Source organism: Coenobita brevimanus, chromosome 65 (genome assembly GCF_032717465.1).
Source record: "Coenobita brevimanus isolate Jiangsu-jjx chromosome 65, ASM3271746v2, whole genome shotgun sequence".
NCBI classification, from domain to species: domain Eukaryota; kingdom Metazoa; phylum Arthropoda; class Malacostraca; order Decapoda; family Coenobitidae; genus Coenobita; species Coenobita brevimanus.
In genome coordinates this window covers 44011519-44032407 of record NC_137018.1, presented here as the reverse complement: position 1 = coordinate 44032407, position 20889 = coordinate 44011519, and the positions used below count along the sequence as shown (strand labels likewise).

General features: G+C 42.1%; 1 protein-coding gene across 2 annotated transcripts in view; it reads left to right on the top strand.

Moving 5' to 3' along the window:
- The window catches only part of LOC145405088 (isocitrate dehydrogenase [NADP], mitochondrial-like), a 110772-nt gene that overhangs the window by 74990 nt on the left and 14893 nt on the right, over nt 1–20889 (top strand). For both annotated transcript variants that reach the window (XM_080276602.1, XM_080276601.1), the window contains exon 7: nt 9374–9521. In XM_080276602.1, the coding sequence (XP_080132728.1) occupies nt 9374–9521 (148 nt within the window). The remainder of the gene's footprint in view (nt 1–9373; nt 9522–20889) is intronic.

Below are 20889 nucleotides of genomic sequence, written 5' to 3'. Positions count from 1 at the left end.
ACAAATTCATCCATGTTGATGCGTTAAGAGATCATTAAGTTGTGGGCTAAGGGTGGGGTGGGAGGGGGGGAGGCAGCTGGGGGGTGTCAGTGATTTGTAGGGGGGAGGCATACCCCTCCCCCCTGTAGCTGCGCATCTTTCCATAGCCATTATATCTTCTGTCCATCTATCTATTGCCAGACACCTCAATCCCATTCGGGGTGGCCACAAACAAATCGCCTCCATTATTTCTTACATTCTTTATTTAGTTGTAATATTTACAGTCAGTCTTCTCACTTTAGTCTAAATAAAGATATGATCTATTGCATGTAATAAGAAGCCAGTAGATGGGGACTATATTGGGACAGTAACTAGAGAGATGATGGGATGAACGACATTTGGCAACTTTAACCCATTAAGACCGCAATTGTTTCAGGCAGGGTACCTTCCACAACCGCAGTTCGGGGGTGTTTTGGCGACATTCACCAAGGGCAAATTGACTGTGTTCTGGCTAAAGAGGAAGAATTTACATACCTGACAACGCCTAATGGTTACCGCACAATTGCGGGTCAAAGTAAAAAAAAAGTTTATGATAGTTACCTCTCAAAAACAATCGAAAACATGAAAATTTTGATAACTATTTATTTTTCTTATTGCAACAGGTCATTTCAAATTGTTTTGTCACACCAACCATGAAAACAAGTGTATGTAGGTGTGAGGAGAAGGCGTATAGGTATGGGGGTTGGAAATAACCAGCTTTTCTCATGAATAGAAAGTACTTCAGTGTGTTCTGTAACATCAACCATGAAAACAGGTGTGTATGTAGGTGTGGGGAGATAACTAGTGTGGGGAGTAGGCCTACAAGGCCTTGGTGGTGCTTGGGGTGAAAAATTTTGGCAACAACCAAATTCTCTTGTGAAAACCCTCCATTTCAATGAGATTTGTCATACCAACCATAAAAACAAGTGTGTATGTAGGTGTGGGAAGATAAAACAGGTGTGGGGAGTAGCCCTACAATGCCTCAGAGTCATTCCAAAACTAACACAGACTCTTATAAATATTTATAACCATCAAGGACATCAAAATAAAGTTGAATAATGCTATAAATGCATGCATAAAAAAGGGGAAAAAAATGCAATAATTTGTTTCCGATTTCTCTTTTTACTCTCCCAACTTCTCGTTACACATCACATCATTATAATTATCACATTATCATTACACTGATCAATAAAGTTTTGGCAGCAACCAAATTCTCTTGTGGAAACTCTCCATTTCATTGGAATTTATCACACCAGCCATAAAACAGGTGTATTTGTATGTGTGGGGAGATGAAACAGGTGCGGGGAGCGGCCTTGCAAGGCCTCATAGTCTTTCGAAAACTAACACAGACGAACACAACTCAGAGGTGCTAATCTGGGCAGGTAGTGAGAATGAAAAAAATACAGACGAACACAACTCAGAGGTGCTAATCTGGGCAGGTAGTGAGAATGAAAAAAATAGTAAGATGCTTCGTATGTAGTACAACGTACAGCTTTCTCCAACTACTTACGTACAGAAACTGGTAGGTATGAAGTAAGAAATGAATGGAGTGAGGTGTAAAAATTTGGGAAGAAATAGAAATAACATGAAACAAGTATGTTCATCAGGCCTGACACTCGGGGGGGGGGGGGGGGTTGGAAGGGTAGTGAGGGACAAGGAGGGAGAGATGGGGTGGGGTTTGGGGGGGGGGGATGAGGCTAGCAGGGAGGGAGGAGGGGCAAGAGAGGGTGGGAAGGGTCGCAGGTTGCTGTGGGAGGAGAGATGCAGTTGTGTGGAGGGGTGGGAGAGTGATGGGGGACAAGGAGGGCATGAGGGAGTGGAGTAGAGGGTGGCATGGAGGCGGCCGAGAGGGGGGTGCCCCCCCACCGCCCGGGTTGGTCCAATCCCCCCCCTCACGCAACATCAGAGGCAAGTTCTCATTGGCCTGAAGCCATGTACATCATAATCGGGGTGGAGCAAGCGCTCCGCATTTTTTTATAGTCCGCGTTCAATTGATGCAATTAGGCATTTTGGCATAAAACTCAAATCGCATCAATTGATGCGATTAGGACTTAAGGGGTTAAGGTCAGCTTCCACAGTGAAACAGTCCATTAGTTGACCTAAAAGTGTTACATGTAGAGCTTGCCTGTGCTTCACATTACTGCACTATGCTGTACTGCACAAGGTTTGCAACTTTCCTCTCATAACTGAAGGAAAGATGATAAACCAAAGAGTGTGAATGTCTTCTGATGGTGTGCATGTATAGGCAGTTGTATGTATGTACATGTGTAAATGATGCCCAGCTTCAAGAGTAACTTCAAAATGGATACACAGGCAAACCCTGGTTTAACGATGCAATTGGTTAAGTAAAAACCCATCGCCAGGCGGGGTATCATAAATCAGGGACAATTAAACATGTAAAGTATAGGGATGCATTTTTTAGCCATGGGTTTCCTCCCCAAGCAAGTCCTAAACCCACCCAAATGAGAAGAAAAAAAGTTTAAGGCCAGTTTAAATGGCTTAACAGCTGTAAAAGAAGTTAACCTAAGCCTGACACCTGTTAATAACTCCCTAAAACCAACAAATAAAATTTGAAAATCAAAAAAATAGGTCTGAAAATATCAAACACCTAATCACTTCATGTTAAGTCCATGTCCGGTCTTGGTCATCTTGACGAGGTGGCGATGGGGTACAGTGCCCATCGGAGAACCAGGGGTAGGTCTCCAATAGGCGGGGTAGAGTGGTACTTCTACCCCCATCACTAATCCAGGGTATTGCATATAGTGGCATCATAAATCGGGGTTTCCCTGTACATAGCGTGGCAAGAGATTGTGACTCGGTATCAGTGTTCAAACCACAAAACCTTTAGTACTTAGCTTTTCCAAGGTGGAAAATGTTCTAAAATCTAGAAAAACAGTGTGTGTAATGTGAGCCAGTACAGTACATTTCATTTTTCTACCTGTTTATGTGGTTACACTGTACTTATCCACTTGTGCTTTGTTTTGTGGAATATGGTTTTAATCATGTATATATGTGAGGGACAGTCCTTTACTACTGCTGTGTTAAGTTCAGTCTCAGTGAATAAAGCAGGTGTATTACTACTGTGTATCAACTCTGTAGGTTGTCTGGCTTGTAGTTGGTTGACAACCAAGCTGTTATATATTTTGAGAATGAATGTTTCATTTTATGACAAATGGCCAGCTGGGCAAGACTTTATGTGCTTTTAAAGTACAGCACAGTAATCCCTCAATTATCCGGACGGTCTGAATCTGGTCATGCTCTGTTCATTAGGCCTTCGCTCTGTTATAGCCGTATCCGGATTTATTTGTCCGTAACTGGGCATAAAAGTTCTGGCTTCAGCAGCTGGCCAGCCTACAGTAAAAAAAGTTCGTTCTGTGCCTCACTGTTGTCCTCATTGATTTTTTATTGACATTTGTAGTTTATACGTTGCTTTCTTAGTGACTAGCATAACATTGGATATTCCCATGTGTGTTTTGATGCCTAAATACAGCTGAAAGACTGGAGAACACTGTCAAAATTAGGAGGGATACAGTACAATATAGGTAGGATATTTGTGGATGTTTGTTGCTTATGCATTTGTGTGTGTGTGTGTGTGTGTGTGTGTGTGTGTGTGTGTGTGTGTGTGTGTGTGTGTATTTACCTATTTGTATTTACCTATTTGTAGTATACAGGAATTGAGCAATGCTCGTGTTGTCCTGTCTCCATATCCACATTTATCAAGTCTACCTTTGCACACATGAATGTTTTTCTCATGCACCACCTCTTTGTCTAAGTCGTTTCAAATATTTAAGAATATACCTAATTGTGATATACACGGAATGTACTATGCTCGTGGGTTTCCGTCGCTGTTTCTCAATAAGTCGAATTTAACTTTAAACTCGTTTAAGTTTTTAGACTGGACGATCTCTTTGTCCAGGCTATTCCATAAGTCTATACTTCTGTAAGGAAAGCTATATTTCTTGATATCCTTCAAGCAGCTTGACTTTTTCAATTTCATTCCATGTCCTCTTGTTGCTCTCTTATCCCATACAAACAGATCTTCTTTGTCAATTTTATCTACTCCCACCATGGTCCTGAACACCGCAATCATGTCTCCCCTCTTTCTCCTTTCCTCTAACGAAGGCAAATCCAGTTTTTCCAGCCTCTCTCTGTATGACAGGTCTGTCAGACTGGGGACCATCTTGGTTGCTGTTCTTTGTATTCTCTCAATCTTGTTTATATCTTTCTTTTTGTGTGGGGACCACACTACCGCTGCATATTCTAACCTGGGGCGGATCATGGCCACTATCAATTTTTTCATCATTTCCTCATCCATATAATGAAATGCTACTCTTATGTTAGTCAAGAGCTTATAAGTCTCTCCAACTATCTTGTTAATGTGCTTTTCTGGTGACAAACTATCTTGGACCAGCACTCCCAAATCTTTCTCTTCTCTCCTTTTTGTGATTAATTCATTACCCAAAAAATAATTCAGTGATGGTCTCCTGGTACTTTTACCCATTTCCAATATTTTACATTTCTTTACATTAAATTTCATTTCCCACGTCCGGCTCCAATTGTGTATCCTATCCAAATCCTCCTGCAGTATTTTACAATCCTCCTCAACCTCTATCTTCCTCAAGATCTTTACATCATCAGCAAACAGACTCGCATAACTGATCAATCCATCTACCATATCATTTACGTAAATCAGGAACATTACTGGCGCCAACACTGAGCCTTGAGGGACTCCACTTGTTACTTCCCTCCATCCAGACATCTTTTCCTTTATTACTGTCCTCATTTGTCTGTCTCTCAAAAAGTCTCTCATCCATTCCAGAAGTTTCCCCTTTAGTCCTCCTATATATTCTAGTTTCCACATTAGTCTCTTATGAGGTACCTTGTCAAAGGCCTTCTCTAAGTCTAAGTACACACAATCCACCCAACCATCTCTCTCCTGTACCACATCAATCGCTCTTGAGTAAAAGCTCAACAAGTTTGAAACACATGACCTTCCACTTCTGAATCCAAACTGACATTCAGCCAAAATATTCATCTCTTCCAGATATTTTATCCATCTGTCTTTCAGGATTCTCTCACACAATTTTGCGACCATGATGGTTAGAGACACTGGTCTATAATTCAGGGGTTCTTCCCTGTTTCCTCCCTTGTAAATTGGTACCACATTTGCCCTCTTCCATTCTTTTGGCACTTTCCCCTCTTCCAGTGAGCATACAATTAAGCTGTGAATTTTATCCGCCAGTTGTTCTCTGCATTCCTTCAGTACCCAATTAGAAATTCCATCAGGTCCTGGGGCTTTCCTTACAACTTGAGTTTCCAGTAATTTATACACTTCCTGCACCTCCACTTTTATATCTTTCATCACCGGAACATTTCTAATCACTCCCTCCCCTTCCACAAGCTCCTTTTCTTTAGTGAAAACTGACTGGAAACGTTTGTTCATTATTTCTGCTTGCATTGCCGCATCCTTAAAGACCTCTCCATCTACTTTCAGCTTGGTGATTCCTTCCTTTTGTTTCAGTTTGCCATTAACAAATCTATAAAACAGTTTGGGTTCATCCTTGCATTTGTCAATTATACCTTTTTCAAAATTCCTTTCTTCTTCCCTACGTATTCTTGTGTATTCGTTTCTTGTTCTTTTATATTCTTCCTTTGTTCTGTCGTTACCTCTCTTTCTCCAATTGTTCCACGCCTTATCTCTCTCTTTTTTGGCTATCATACACCTTCTGTTAAACCACTCCTTTTTCCTGTTTTCTTTCCCTCTTACTCTTGGTACAAATTTTTCCACTCCCAAATTATAGAGGTCTAGAAAGATATCCCACTTCCTCTGTATCTCTCTTGTTTCTCTGAATTTTCTCCAATCCGCATTTTCAAAAAAGTTTCTCAATCCTGTAAAATTTGTTTTGCCAAAGTTGTATCTTCCCTGTCTATGAAGCTCGTCTCTTGGCTCGACGTTTCCTATTAACATCTGGAACTCAATGACCACGTGATCACTTTTTCCCAAAGGACAGAGATATTCCAATGATTCTGTTACATCGGGTTCTTTGGTGAACAATAAATCTAACCTTGCTGGTGTGTCCTCACCTCGAAACCGTGTCTCTTCTTTGACCCACTGCGTCATCACATTATTCATTATTATATTTAATAACATAGTACCCCACGAATCCTCGCCGCCTCCCGAGTACCATTCCTCCCAGTTCACCTCTTTACAATTAAAGTCACCCACCAAAATTATATTATTGCTTTTCTCAATTATTTTTTGCAAGTAGCTAGCCATATCTGACAACATCTCATGGTATTCGTCATCCTTCCATGCTCTCGTCTTTGGGGGAACATACACTACCGCCATATCTCTCTTAACATTCTCTCCAGTTTCTAATTTCATATATATCACTTCAGCCCTGCCTTCTCCCATTTCCACAGTATCTACATTTATGTTGTTCTTCACTGCTATCATCACTCCTCCTCCCTTTTTTTCTTTCCTGTCTTTTCTCCACAGTTTGTATTTACCATCTCCCAAATGAACATCAATATCTTCTCTTAATTTGGTCTCTACAAGGCACATGACATCAGGTTCATGTTCTCTCAAGAAATCATTAATTTCGATCCTTGTCGATATGAAACCATCAACATTAGTATATATCACCTTCAAATTATTTTTGACATTATTAATACCCTCTTCTCTCCTACTCTCTGTCCGTACCACTTCTTCAACTTCTGATCTTTCACAACCATCCCCCTAGTTTCCTTCACTTCTATTTCCTTAAATACCATTTCCTTACTTTCATATCCAATACTCTCCAAAAAAAAGTATTACGTTCTTCCTCTGTCCTCTTATCATTTTTTTCCTTTACTTCTTCCTTTAATGATTTTAAAACTTCTCTTTCTTCTTCATTCAGATCTTTTCTTATTATAATATTTTCCATCCCCGCCTCTTTGCTTAATTTCCAGGTCACTTTAAGTATCTCATTTATTACACTTTCTGATGTAAACTTGACTCTCATTGGTCTTGTTTCCCCTTCTTATAAGGCCCTATCCTCCTTACTTCCTCAATTTCTTTTACCCACTTGTCTCCTTCGGGGTCAATCTTGCCTAATATTCCTCTCACCATGTTCGTGTCTTTCTCGAGTCTTGTGAACCTAACCTTTTCTTCCTCTTCCCTGTTTCCAAATACTACCACACATCTGTTCCTTTCTACAGTTTCTCTCACTATTTTCTCTTTTTTCTTCAGTATTTTCACTACATTTTCTTCCATTTCTTTCTTGTTCATTTCCCTTTCTTCCTGGATGATCTCTCTTAAGCTGACCACTTCTTTCTGTTCTTCTTCTACGTGTGCCCACTTTGCCTTGTGTTCTTCTAGTACATTACTCACCTTCTCCGTTTTATTAGTACTCTCTTCAAGTTTCCTCCTCAGTTCAACATTCTCCCTCTTCAAATTCTTAATCTCTTCATTGGCTGTTTCGTTGGACTGGATTAGACTCTGTATGGTGGTTTCCGTATTTCCTGACACATCCTTTATCACTAGATTCTCTACTTTTTTTTCGAGTTCACTAATCCTCATAATTAATGTTTTCACCAGGTCCATGACATTAGTATTAGCATCAAATCCTTGAAATTCCATTCCCTCATTGTTTACATTTTCGGCCATCTTTAACGTACCGGTAAAGTACCTAAACAGCTGTTACCGAATAAGCCACAAACATTCATGTATACTATTGCCAACAAATCTTTACATTTTTGGTAGTCTACCAACTTTCATTATTTTAAATTTAAAGAAAGACCCTAGGAGACAGGACAGACAAAATTCCTGAAACTACTCAAGGTTAGGAGCGATGCCTGGGACGACCTCTCTCTCCGGCTGCTCGTGTGTGTGTGTGTGTGTGTGTGTGTGTGTGTGTGTGTGTGTGTGTGTGTAGCATTACACTGGATATTCCCATATGTGTGTAGATGTCCAAATACTGCCGAAAGACTGCAAAACACTGCCAAGATTAAGAGGGGTACTGTGCATATTGATAGTCTTTTTTTAAAGATTATATTGCATATTGCAATGTGTCCTTTAATGTCTATAAATGATGAAAAGACCTCAGAACACTGCCAAAATTAGGAGGACTGTCAGTGAATGAAATATAAAGAGAGAACCTTGAAAATTTGCCAAGAGTCGGAGCTCCTTAGAATAAGCAACCTTGTTGGAGAATGCCACCTTGTCATAGCCTAGTATCCTCAGAGCATAAATGACTGGCAAGAGTAATAAAATGCTGAGGCTCAAAAACAAATGACTGAGTTCAAAACTAGCAAATACGTTATTTTCAGTTAAGCAGGACAGCAGCTGGAGTTATAGTAGATAATTATAATTATTATAAGCAAGGGAAAAACAAGGAATAAAAGGCAGAATGGTCTTGTTGCTACTGTAGGTAGGGTATCATTACTACAAATAATTTCATTGTTGTGGCATATCATCACCATAACATAGAATTTTCCTTAACTAGTCTTCAAAACTAGAGCATCATTTTGTATTTGAAATCCTGGGAAGGAAATACATCGGGAACACAGAGTTATACTGCACACTGCGTGTGGAGTATATAATAGTTACACATTCATTTAAATCTGGATACGTATCTACCGTAAGTGTTAACTTCTGATATATCATTGCCCAGTGCCCCATGTTATTCATTTTGCATGATTCTTAGCATGATATAAAATATATTTTATTTCATATAACATGATGAAGGCACAGAATTTTTACATTATATTCACTAAGTTTTCATTGTAAGCATGACAGTACAGTGACTGAAGCAATCTGAGACTCTGCCATCATTTCATGGGACGACTGTACTGGTGCCATCGAAAGTAAACATTAAGTCAGTTACGTCATTGATGGAACAGCACTAGTGTGCACTGTGTGTGATTGGTTTGCTGCTTGACTCGCAGGTTCCTCCCTGTCTGGAGCAGCACCTTGACAGAAGACTACTTTCTGGTATTGTTTTTGTGTTATTATTATGCCATATGTTTTTGTTCAAGCATTTTGCCGTTTAAATCAACAGAATGTGGGATACGTTTGTATTATTGGTAAATAATCATCCCCAGTCATAGTGCATGCCTAAAATTGTGGGAAAGTAAGTGGTAGAAGAGTCTAGGGTCACTGGTCAAAGCAAACATTTAGGGTACAGTATTTTTCATCATTACTTAGCTGATTTTGAGACAGTTAATATTAGATAAGTTTCCTCTTTCAGTACAGTTAATTGGCATTTGCTTCCTGATTTACAGTACAAAATGCTAACCAGCTCTGATCTTCAGAGAAGACTACAGTGTTTGCTTGCCTGCAGCACAAAATACTTACCAGATCTAATCTTTTCAGAAAGACTTTGATGCCAAAGGCATCTGGTATGAGCACCGGCTGATTGATGACATGGTGGCTCAAGGACTGAAGTCCAGTGGTGGGTTCGTGTGGGCCTGCAAGAACTATGATGGTGATGTCCAGTCAGATGTGGTGGCCCAGGGATATGGTACGTTTTGGCCAGAAATAATCTTGAGTGGAGGGTACAGTGCCTACAGAAAGTACTCTTACTTTTCCTGTCTGTACATTTTGAAACATTGGATTAGATTTTGAAATATAATCTTAATGTATTTATGTGTATATTCTTTCTATCAGTATGGTATAAAAATGAAAAATTTTATACAAGATACAAAACTGTACATTCAGAAATCCTTGCCTTGTGAAACAAAAACTAACAGCAACATGGCTTAATGTGATGCCATCAATCATTTGGGTAAGACTACCTTTTATAAGCTCTGTACATTTGGCTTTAGGTAATGGGCGTAGGTAGTTACGAGCCAGACAGTATTAAGTACATTCCATCCATCCACCCATCATCCAATCCTGTGTTGCTCCATGAGAAGCATAGGAGCCCGGGGCTAGGCAAGTTGGTCCTGACATTTAAGATGAGAGTGACTAGCCTCACTCATCCCTATATATCTATCTATCTGTCTATATACTTAGGCTGCTTCCCCCAAAGAAAAGGGGGTATCTGAGACAGGACTTCACATTCCCAATTTACTCTTCCACACACACATTTATTCTTATTGTAGCCCAAGGGGAGAAGGGACAGATCCTCACTGCACCACACCACACGAGGGTCAACCACGCAGTGCAATCAGCAACATCCGCAGTAGGGCCCGACAGCAGAGCGGGTTTACCCCTGCCACATCATAATGGACCCATTCCCTTACCCACACCTGACCTGATCAGACCAAATGTGGGAAAATATACCCCCAGGGCCGCTTCACCATTTTTTCATTCACAATTTCTCTCCAGTCATTCCTATCATGTGCAGCCACGCTTCCTTGCTCTACAGACATCCCTTTCGCATCAGATGCTCTCTTCACACTGTCCATATGTCCTATTCGTGGTCTTTCTCTCAGCCTTATATCTCACCAATCGCTCTTCATCCTTTCTCTCCATATGCCCAAACCATCGATACAGTCTCTGCTCAATTTGATCAGCCATCTCCCACATAACTCCAATTCTTTTTCGCATTTCATCATTTCACACTCAGTCCATATGCATCACTCCACACATACTCCTCAGACACCTCATTTCCATTATATTCAAACTTGTCCTCTTAGCTACACTCATATTCCATGTTTTAGTCCCATATAACGGAGTCAGGACAACTACACCTTCATAGTCTTCTGTTTACATCTGTTCTAAATGAGCAACATCTAAACACTTTTTCATTCCTCCCAGCACCTTTCCTATTTCGTTCATTCTAAACTTCACCTCTGCATCTATTCTTCCATCCCTGAGTGGCATTATGTGAGCAGTAAACTCCAACCACTCCATGGATATAAACCTACATAGGCTCAGTCCATTTGGAGCGCCTTAATTACCCAGTAAACCACCAGGTGCCATAATTTGGTTACATGGTTACCACCCAGCATAGTAAATGGTTTCCTGGTGTACAGGAAACCATTTGGCTTGTCACTTAGTGTAGAGTCACCCATAGGCAGAAGGAAGAGGAAAGAAAGACAGAAGAGGGAGTGTAAAGTCACTCATAGGCAGAAGGACGAGGAAAGAATGAAGGAAATAAAGGCAGATGATGATAGAAGGAAGAGAGAAAAGGGCAGCCACTCAAAGCAGCACTACATCGAGTGAGTGGATGGTGAGCATCCCTACCTATTAAGTACAAAGGAGTACATAGGAAATGAAGTATACTGATTTGAGTATAGTAAAATCTCAATTTCGTGGATGTAATTTTCTGAAAATAACGATTCTTTGAAATGAATGCAAAGTATTACTCTCACTTATTTGTTGTAATTCAGGCAAGCCCTATGCCAGTTAAAGCAAAATGCTGGATATTGCATAGCACCCCCCCCTATTGGCTCAACATTCAGCATTGAGCAGGATATTGTTACTATCCACCTCGACCCTCAATCCTAAAATCCGTCCCATGAATAAAAGGTGAAAGCTAAGCATAAAGTACAATGCAGTTTTGATACAGTACAGTAACACTGTATACAATCCCAGTTAACTGGGAAGCTTGGGGAATTTACCATCCTAGTTACCGTATTTCCCATATCATAAGGTGCCACAAGTGCTATGATGCACCCTATAATACACTAGGTATTTTGCGGGGAAAAATATTTGAGGATTTAATAGCTTACCATACTAGCAAGTCTAAGGTGCCAACTCTACAGTGTCATTCTTCTTTCTGTCACAGCCGATTATCGCATATTGGACCCATTATCAAATATTTATGGTTATTAATTAGATGTACCTAGTTCAGCACAGCTTTGTAACTATTCACATCAGCAGCAACTCATAGTTGCCACTACAAGTCATGTAAACACACTGGCGACGGCGTGTTTACATCCAGCCCCCATCAGCTGACGTTTTTATGTTCAGCATTTTGAACGAACCGTTACAACCTACATCCCAACAGAATTCACTCAATTTAGCCAACAAAGTCATTATCATAATATTGCTTTATTACACAACACCAATATATCGGTATGTATTGCCAATTCACATTTTATAATACCATGCCTGTCTTCTCTACTCTGATGCCATTCTGTTCATTCGTGGTGGGGTGTCGTCTGCTTCAGTGACTAGTGAGTGCTTTGTATCTTGTGACTGGGGTTCGTGAGTGCTTGTAGCTTGTGACTGGGATTTGTGAGTGCTTGTATCTCGTGACTGGGGTTCATGGGTGCTTGTATCTCGTGACAGGTATTTGTGATGGTTGGCAGACTCCATTCTACAACTTGATCTTTGAGTGCAAAGATGCAGGGTGATTTTTGAGAGCATTTTTCAGGGAAAAACAATACATCATAACGTACAGGAAGTACGGTACATATTTTTCCCAAACATCTGATACATACTCATACACATAGGCTATATCATTGCAGTATATGCAGTACCACTCATATCCAGGGCCACACAAACAGTTCCATGTGAAACATAACTTATTAAACACATCCCATAGATGTAACACACATGATTGTGCACTGTCTTGCAGGATTGCAGTATGCAGATGGTATGATGGTAAGTTCATTTTGTTAAACATTGTTATTTTATTCATAAAACATGGAAAAATAAACCAAAGAAATAAATCTTGAGCGTTTATTGGTGAACTGATGATTAGGAAAGAAGTGTTGTACAGTAAATTATCATGACTCCCCTGCTCACAGTTATGTATAGGGCCAGGGCGCCAATTTGTTCCTGGCATGACCGCTGTACTCCATCCCTTACTTGCCACTTAGCTGGTTTGCTGATAATACAGTAAATTTGTACAGACTGCAAGCACAGTAATTTTATCAAACAAAGCATACCTTCATTTCTGTCAGCTAGATTTTTCATGTTCAGCACTGAATATTGAAGCATTGCAGAATGAAGCAAAGTTAGGTTGGCTGGAGGAGCAACTTCAGTGAGGCAAGTCCCTCCCACGCAGAGGAGCCGAGATGCTGGGTGGTGAATGAGATCACAACTGAAGTTGACCAGTCAGATGTGACCTGGAGCATTAGATGATAACCACAAGGATGTTGATTTAAGAAGGCAATGATGACATAGAGTGCACTGGTTGGAGAAGGAGGTGGAGGTGATGGTGTGGTGTGGCGGTTACTGGGCATGGCTGTGGGGCAGGTTGGCAGGTGGTGCGCTTGGTCACTAAAGTGTGAAGGGGGATGAGAGCTAGGCGGTTGGGGTGTGGTAGGGTGTAAAATTATTGTAAATTTCTAAAACAGGAGTGGCGTGAGAACTGGTATTTGATAGAGTGGCTTACTGATTGTTTTTAGTTGTGCAGCTGTTGGTGAAGACTGATTGGGGCTGAAAATCGGTGTAGACATAAACTAGGGACTTAGAGTAGGAAGATCTCACCCAAAAATATGTAGGCAACACAACCACAAGGCAGGTGAACAGAGAGGTGTGTGGTAGGTGTGTAGACTGGAGCAGGAACAGAGCACCGGCACAAACGAGGTGTTGTGTGGCTAAGGGGGCTGTCACTGACAATATACTGTATGGAGGCGATGTGAATGAGATCCGACTCACCGCTGTCACCAACTTGTTCCACCCCTCTCGTATCCCCAGTTAGGAGTAATCCAGAGATCTTGATGTAGTAACAATGGGAGTTTATTTGGAGAAGACAAACACAGGTCCAACTCATTCTATATTAACCCCACAACTGCCAAGTAAGGGCAGTGAGGGAGCCGACAGCTGGCATGCTTGCTGTGCAGTTTATGAAATTAGTCGATGCATGCACCTTTGGTCACGTAGATACTCAGTAGTAGATATACATACTGTTAACTTGTATGCCGGAGCGGTGGGTCTTCACGATGGGTCTACCCCGAAGAGGCTGTCAAAGCAGAGGAGGAGGACAGCACGGGGGCCAAACCACCGCAAACTCCTCCGGCCCCTCACAGGGCCCAAGAGCCTGGGAGTGGCTTTGGTCGCCCAGGCAAGTACCACATCTCTCCACACAACACACACAACAACACTGTTTTTTCTACACCAAGAAATGACTCTCTGGTGGTCATTTCTCGAAGACTTATTCTAACCGGGGACACTGAGAGCAGTCCAGGACCCACCAACAAATACATATGTCCAACATGCTCAAATCCTGTCACTTCGAGCCGACAGACAAAGGGTTCAGTTCAGTGCAGTTCCTGCAAGAACTGGACCCATTACACCTGCACAACACCTGCATCCAGAAAACATTACACAAATACTTGGACCTGCTTCTTATGCTCCTTCCCTCCACCCACTAACTCCCCTACCATCCCTACTCCTAATTTCTTTACACCTCCTCAGCCTAACCCACCAATCCTTCCCACACCATCCAATCCCCCAACTCCTCCCATTCCACCTCAGTCTAATTCACCCTAACCCTTACCTCCATCACAACCCTCTCCTACCCCTTCTTCTCCAGTTCCACCTTAGACGATTCCGGTGCTGTTACTCCATCACTTCCCCCCTCTGACTTCCTCATGGCTGACATTAAAATTTCTTCAGCTGATGTATTTTCTGCCATCACTGGCCTCAGTACTAACGAGGCATATGGGCCTGATGGGGTCCCTCCTGTTGTTCTCAAGAACTGTGCTTCTGTGCTTACACCCTGCCTAGGCAAACTCTTTTGCCTTTGTCTGTCAACTTGTACCTTTCCTTCTTGCCGGAAGTTTGCTCTCATTCAGCCAGTCCCAAAGAAGGGTGACCACTCCCAACCCTCCAACTATCGTCCAATTGCTTTAACGTCCTGTATTTCAAAAGTTTTCGAGTCAATTCTCAATAGAAAAATTTTAAGGCATCTTTCCTATCACAACCTTCTTTCCGATCGTCAGTACGGGTTCTGTCAGGGACGCTTCACTGGCGATCTTCTCACCTACCTTTCAGACTCCTGGTCATCCTCCTTTTGGGACTTTGGCGAAAGCTTTGCCATTGCACTTGACATCTCAAAGGCTTTCGATCGAGTCTGGCATAAATCTTTAATTTCCAAACTGCCCTCCTATGGTTTCTATCCTTCCATCTGTGCCTTCATCGCTAGCTTCCTTTCTGGTCGTTCTATAGCCGCTGTTGTAGACGGCCATCGTTCTTCTCCTAGATCTATCAACAGTGGTGTTCCTCAGGGCTCTGTCCTATCACCAACTCTCTTCCTTTTATTCATCAATGATCTTCTAAGCTGTACATCTAACCCTATCCACTCATACGCTGATGACTCCACCCTTCACCTTTCCATTCGGTTCTCGCAACGCCCATCTCAACAGTTACTTCAACAAACAAGGGATGAGGCTATGGCACACCTAATGTCTGACTTGGCTCATATCTCTGACTGGGGTAAAAATAGTATGGTTGTTTTTCATGCATCTAAGACTCAGTTCTTACACCTATCAACCCGACAAAATCTTCCACAGGTATACCCACTAATGTTTAATAATATTCAGCTTAATCCTGCATCATCCTTGAACATGCTTGGGGTTTCATTTACTCGGGACTTATCTTGGAAAGATCATATTACAGTACATCTCTTGTAAAATCTGCTTCCAAGAGATTGGGTGTGCTAAGCCGACTCCGCTCTTTCTTTACCCCTGCACAATTGTTGACTCGATACAGGGGTTTTATCCACCCCTGTGTGGAGTACAACTCTCATGTGTGGGGAGGCTCCCCACATACAGCTCTTCTCAGTAGGGTGGAGTCAAAGGCTTTTCGTCTCATTAACTCTCCTCCTCTTACTGACTCCTTTCAACCTCTGTCTCTTCGCCGCACTGTTGCATCTTTATCTCTTTTCTGTCGCTACTTTAATGGTCACTGCTCCTCTGAACTGTCTGCTTGCATTCCTCCACCTCTACGACGGGCACGTAGCACCTGTCTGGCAGCAAACTCTCATCCCTTTTCTGTCCAACTCTCTAATGCAAGAGTTAACCATTACTCCCAGTCTTTCATTTATGCAACAGGTCAACTCTGGAACTGTCTCCCTCTGTCTGAATTTCCTGCTGCCTATGATCTCCAGTCTTTCAAACGCAGTGTGTCCAGGCATCTCAAAATGATCGGATCTTGAATTTGGCTCTCTATTGTATTTTGTTTTTCTCTTGGAGGGAACTGTTACTGCGGGCTCATGGCCTTTGGTTCCTTCTTCCTTGCATAAAAAGAAAAAAATAAAATAAATAAATAAATGGTTGCTGTTGATGAGATACACAAAAATATGGAGGGGGGGAGGGAATGCTGGTGTAATAATCCTGATTGTACTGCCTGTCTCATGGACCTGTTCATGACATATAACTCAGATCAGTACAAGATAAATGTGCTGTCACCATTTGGATCTTCCAGCCACAATCTCATCAATGCCTCATTAGTCAGTTACCTCAAACCTCCCTGTTCTGAACCAGTCAGGGTGACCAGATGGCACTTTGATAGGGCAGACTGGGGTGGATTTAGAAATTGTTTTGCTGATACTCCATGGCATTCTTCTCCACTAACATCAGTTCTACCCAGTCCCATATTAGTGACTTACTACAAGCTGGTATGGAATTGTTCATAAGCAGTCAACAATTCACTAAAAGATCAGACTGTGTGTGTGTGTGTGTGTGTGTGTGTGTGTGTGTGTGTGTGTGTGTGTGTGTGTGTGTGTGTGTGCGCGTGCGTGCGCGCACGCGCGCGTGTGCGTGCATGCGCGTGCCAACACAAGATCGTGTAAGCAGAGTGAAAGAAGAGTTCTGGCCAAATGTGGAAGTGTGCATGGAAAAGTTTGATAGGAATGAGTGTTTTTGATTGGAGATATGAATGGAAGAGTAAGGAATGTGAAAGTGGGTGAGAATGGCTGTGCGTTAGTGAACGTTTGTGTGGGGAGGGAGTTGGTGATAGCCAGTACCTTCTTTTAGGCACAAAATGATCCATAGGTATATGTGGCAAGTGATGAGAAGGGTGGGTGGTGAACTGAATGAACAGAAGTCAATGATTGATCATGTGTGGATGACAGAAGAGAAGCTATGTAATGGATACAAGAACATGCAGAGGTTGGGGAAGTGGACTTTCTGACCACCACTTGGTGGTGGTGAAAATCCAGGTTCAAGAGCTATGAAGGAATAGAAGGTGGGAAGGACAGGAGGAAGTAGTCCATGCAAGGAAGGTAGAAATGTTGCACGAGGATGGAAAAAACGCAGGATATAAGAGAGAAATGGAGAAGCAGTTGGTTAAGTATGGTCTGAAGCAGATTGGGGAAGTGGAAGATGTGTGCAAGATATTCACAGAAGAAATGTGTGCTGCATGTGAGGTGGTGTGTGGAGTGAAGTTAAGATGAAAAGGGGTACAAGGAACAGCATGGTGGAGTGAAGAGGTGGGACAAGCTGTGGTGCACAAGAAGAAAACGTGTAATGAGTGGATGTCAAGCAGAGACATGGAGGAAGTTGAGAGATGGAAGAGAGAGTTATATGTAGAGAGGAAGACGGAGGTGAAGAGATTAGTAAGAGAAAGTAAGAAAAGAGTGGATGAGGAGTTTTGAAGGAATTTGAGTGTAAAGTGGAGGGTATGTAAGAAAATATTCTGGAAGGAGGTAGAGAGAGTTAGACGGCGTGATAAAGAAGTTAGTAGTAGGGGAGTGAAAGGTAAACTTGGTAGCTTGATAGTGGAAAAGGGAGAAAAACTGAGCAGATGAGAGGACAATATAAGGAACTGTTAAACACAGAGAAGTTTCATTCATTCATCATCCAATCCTATGTTGCCCCATAAGGGGCGTAGGAGCCCGGGGCCAGGCAAGTTGGTCCTGACATTGAAGATGAGAGTGACCAGTCTCACTCATCCCTGAGTGGCATTATGTGAGCAATAAACCCCAACCACCCCTTGAATATAAACCTTCACCGGCTCAATCAAGTAATGTGAGTATAATTGGCTGAGGAGTGGCTGGGAGGAGGAGGAGGGATGTGCGAAGGGAGGAAGAGATCAGTAGAATGGAAGCAGTGAAAAAAGGTAAATGGGGGAAGCCCTTGGAGTTGATGGAATGTGTGGTGAAATGCTGAAGCATGGGGGAGAGATACTAATTGAATGGATATGGAAGATATGCAGATGGACCTGGGAGGAAGGTAGAGTCCTGGAGGATTGGAAGTCAGGTTTAATTATTCTCCTGTACAAAGGAAAAAAGGAGAGGGGAAGTGTGTGGTAATCATAGGGGCATTGTCTTCTTAGCGTAATAGGAAAAGTATAAGGCTGAATACTTATTGACAGAGTTGGGGAAATAACAGAGGAATTAGTTGGGAGAAGCATAGGGAGGTTTTAGGAAGGGAAGAGGTTATCTGATCAGATATTTGTCCTTAGGTCTTTAGTGGAAAAGTTCCTAGTGAGGGGAAAGAAGTTGTATGCGGCCTTCATGGATTTGGAGAAAGCATATAACAAAGTGGGTAGACAAGAAATGTGAAAACAATAAGATTATATGGAGTAGATAGGAAGTTGTTGAATGCCGTGAAGAGTATGTATGAAGGTGCTAAGGCTGCACTGTGTGTGGATAGTGACCTGAGTGAATTTTTCTGTCTGAATGTTGGATTGAAACAGGGATGTGTCAAGTCTCCATTATTGTTCAGTCTGTATATGGATGGGGTTATAAAAGAGATACAAGGTAGGGCAGTGGATGTTGGAGCAGCACTAATGAGAGAAGGCAGCACTTGGAAACTTTCTGTACTGTTCTTTGCAGATGATACTGTATTGTTAAGAGAAGACAAAGAGGAACTGCAGTGCTTGGTGAATGAGTTTGGGAGAGTATGTAAGAAACGGGATCTAAAGGTGAATGTAGGGAAAAATAAAGTTGTGGTCTTCAAGAAAAATGAAGTCAGTGAATGTACAGTGAGGTTGGATGATGAAGAAATGGAAAATGTGAATGCATTTAAGTACTTGGGTAGTGTGATGAGTAAGGATGGAAGTTTGGAAGATGAAGTGCTTGAAAGAGTAAGGAAGAAAGGTTGCTGGTTCTTTGAAAGCACTGATCAGAAAGTGAGCTTGAAAATAAAAAAGTCACTGCATGATAGCATTGTGATACCAACGCTAATGTATGGAAGTGAAGCTTGGACCTTGTTGGAAGGACACAATTTGAGAGTAAGAGCAGTGGAAATGAGTTATTTGAGAGGAGCATGTGGAGTTACATGGAGAGAGGCTGACAAATGAGGAAGTGAAGCAGCATTGTGGTGTGGATGTGATAGAAAATGGAGAAATACACTGAGGTGGTTTAGCCATGTGGAGAGGATGGAGAGCGAGAGACTAAAGAGAAGAGTGTATATGAATGAGGTGGAGGGGGAGGCTGATGATGAGATGGAGTGGAGAGGTATATGAGAGGGGAGGGCAGTGAAATGGTGGGGGACAGGACAATATGGAGCCGATATGTTTATAGCCACCATCTTACAGGATTAAGGTGTCTGGCAATGGATAGATATATTGGACTCCCCAAAATGGTTTGACAGCAATCGTGCTAGAGCAATGACCCAAAAGTCCTTAGCATATGACTTTTACTTACAATATAAAACATCTGAATCCCTCAGTCACTTTAAAATTGCTAGAAACCAAGCAAAAGCAGTAACAAATCTTGCTAAATCAAACTTTTTTTCACAGCCAAGCATCCATGCCTTTAAAGTCCTAATAACAACAGAATATTCTGGTTAACTCTCAGTTCTTTCAATAATACCTCTAACATGTCATCATCCATTCTCCCACTAAAATTTTCAGATGGAAACATTATAAATGACCAGTGTGGAAAAGTTAACATCCTTGCCAGTACGTTTGCCAGAAATTCTACCTTAGAGGAAGTCAGTCAGAACATCCCTGCACTAGAACATGACTCTCTCGAAACTGCTTCACTTCAGACACAAACTAAATACAGTACCCTCACGTCCAACACGGTAATATTGTCATGCATGGGTCCCGTGTTGGACCAAAAACGTGTTGGACAAACTACAGAGCTTATGGGGAAAAATGAATCATGTCAGCAACCCTAGGAAAAGTCACCCTAAATACCTACCATATACCTATACATATATTGGTACTACTGTAATTATAATAAACGATACTGTACTATGAATGATAACTAACCTTTTAGGATAATGTTGGTGGGCTTGCTGGGAATGGAAGGTGATATCCGAGACTGTAGGTAATCCTACTGGGTCCCTGGAGGATGACTGCTGGCGTCACTAGCGGGTAATGGCTGCTGATCCTCCTCAACCTCCCTCATAAATCCTTTGAAATTCCTCTCCCCTTTCTTCTGCCTCTCGATGAATTCTAGCTTGGTGGCCTGAGGGAGGTGCCGCCGCTTCTTGGGGTTCTCAGAGGGCTTCCTAGGCATCGTGAGCAGGGTAAAATGCAGTAGCAAGGGCAAAAAATGCAGCGAGAAAAAAGCACCGTCCAATGCGAATTATGTGACTGAGTGGCGCTGTGGCGAGAGAAATTTAAACAAAACATCACGTGAGCAGAAGCGTTTTTCATTGGGCGACATCACGATCTCGTCACGATAGCAGGCGGGGAGGCTACTTGATCAGAAGTTTTGATTGGCTGTCAGCGTCACGGGAACGTCCAGTATGACCGTGTTGGACCAGGGGTGATTGTGCTAGAGGCGAACTCTGCGGATTTTGCCTACTTCTCGGAGCTCCGTCAGTGTTATGCTTACACACCCGTTTTACAGTACTTAAATCATATTAAATCGTACTAATTTTTTGCTCTCCGTGCTGGACGCGAATCGTGCTGGACAAATGCGTGTTGGACGCGAGGGTACTGTATGTACATCCTAGACAGTTTACCAGCCAAGAAATCTCCAGGTCCAGATGTAATTCCTCCAATCATTTTGAAGAAGTGTTCCCCAGAACTTGCTCCGGTTCTGGCTAAATTAGTCAGACTATGCCTACGTACTTTTTCATTTCCTA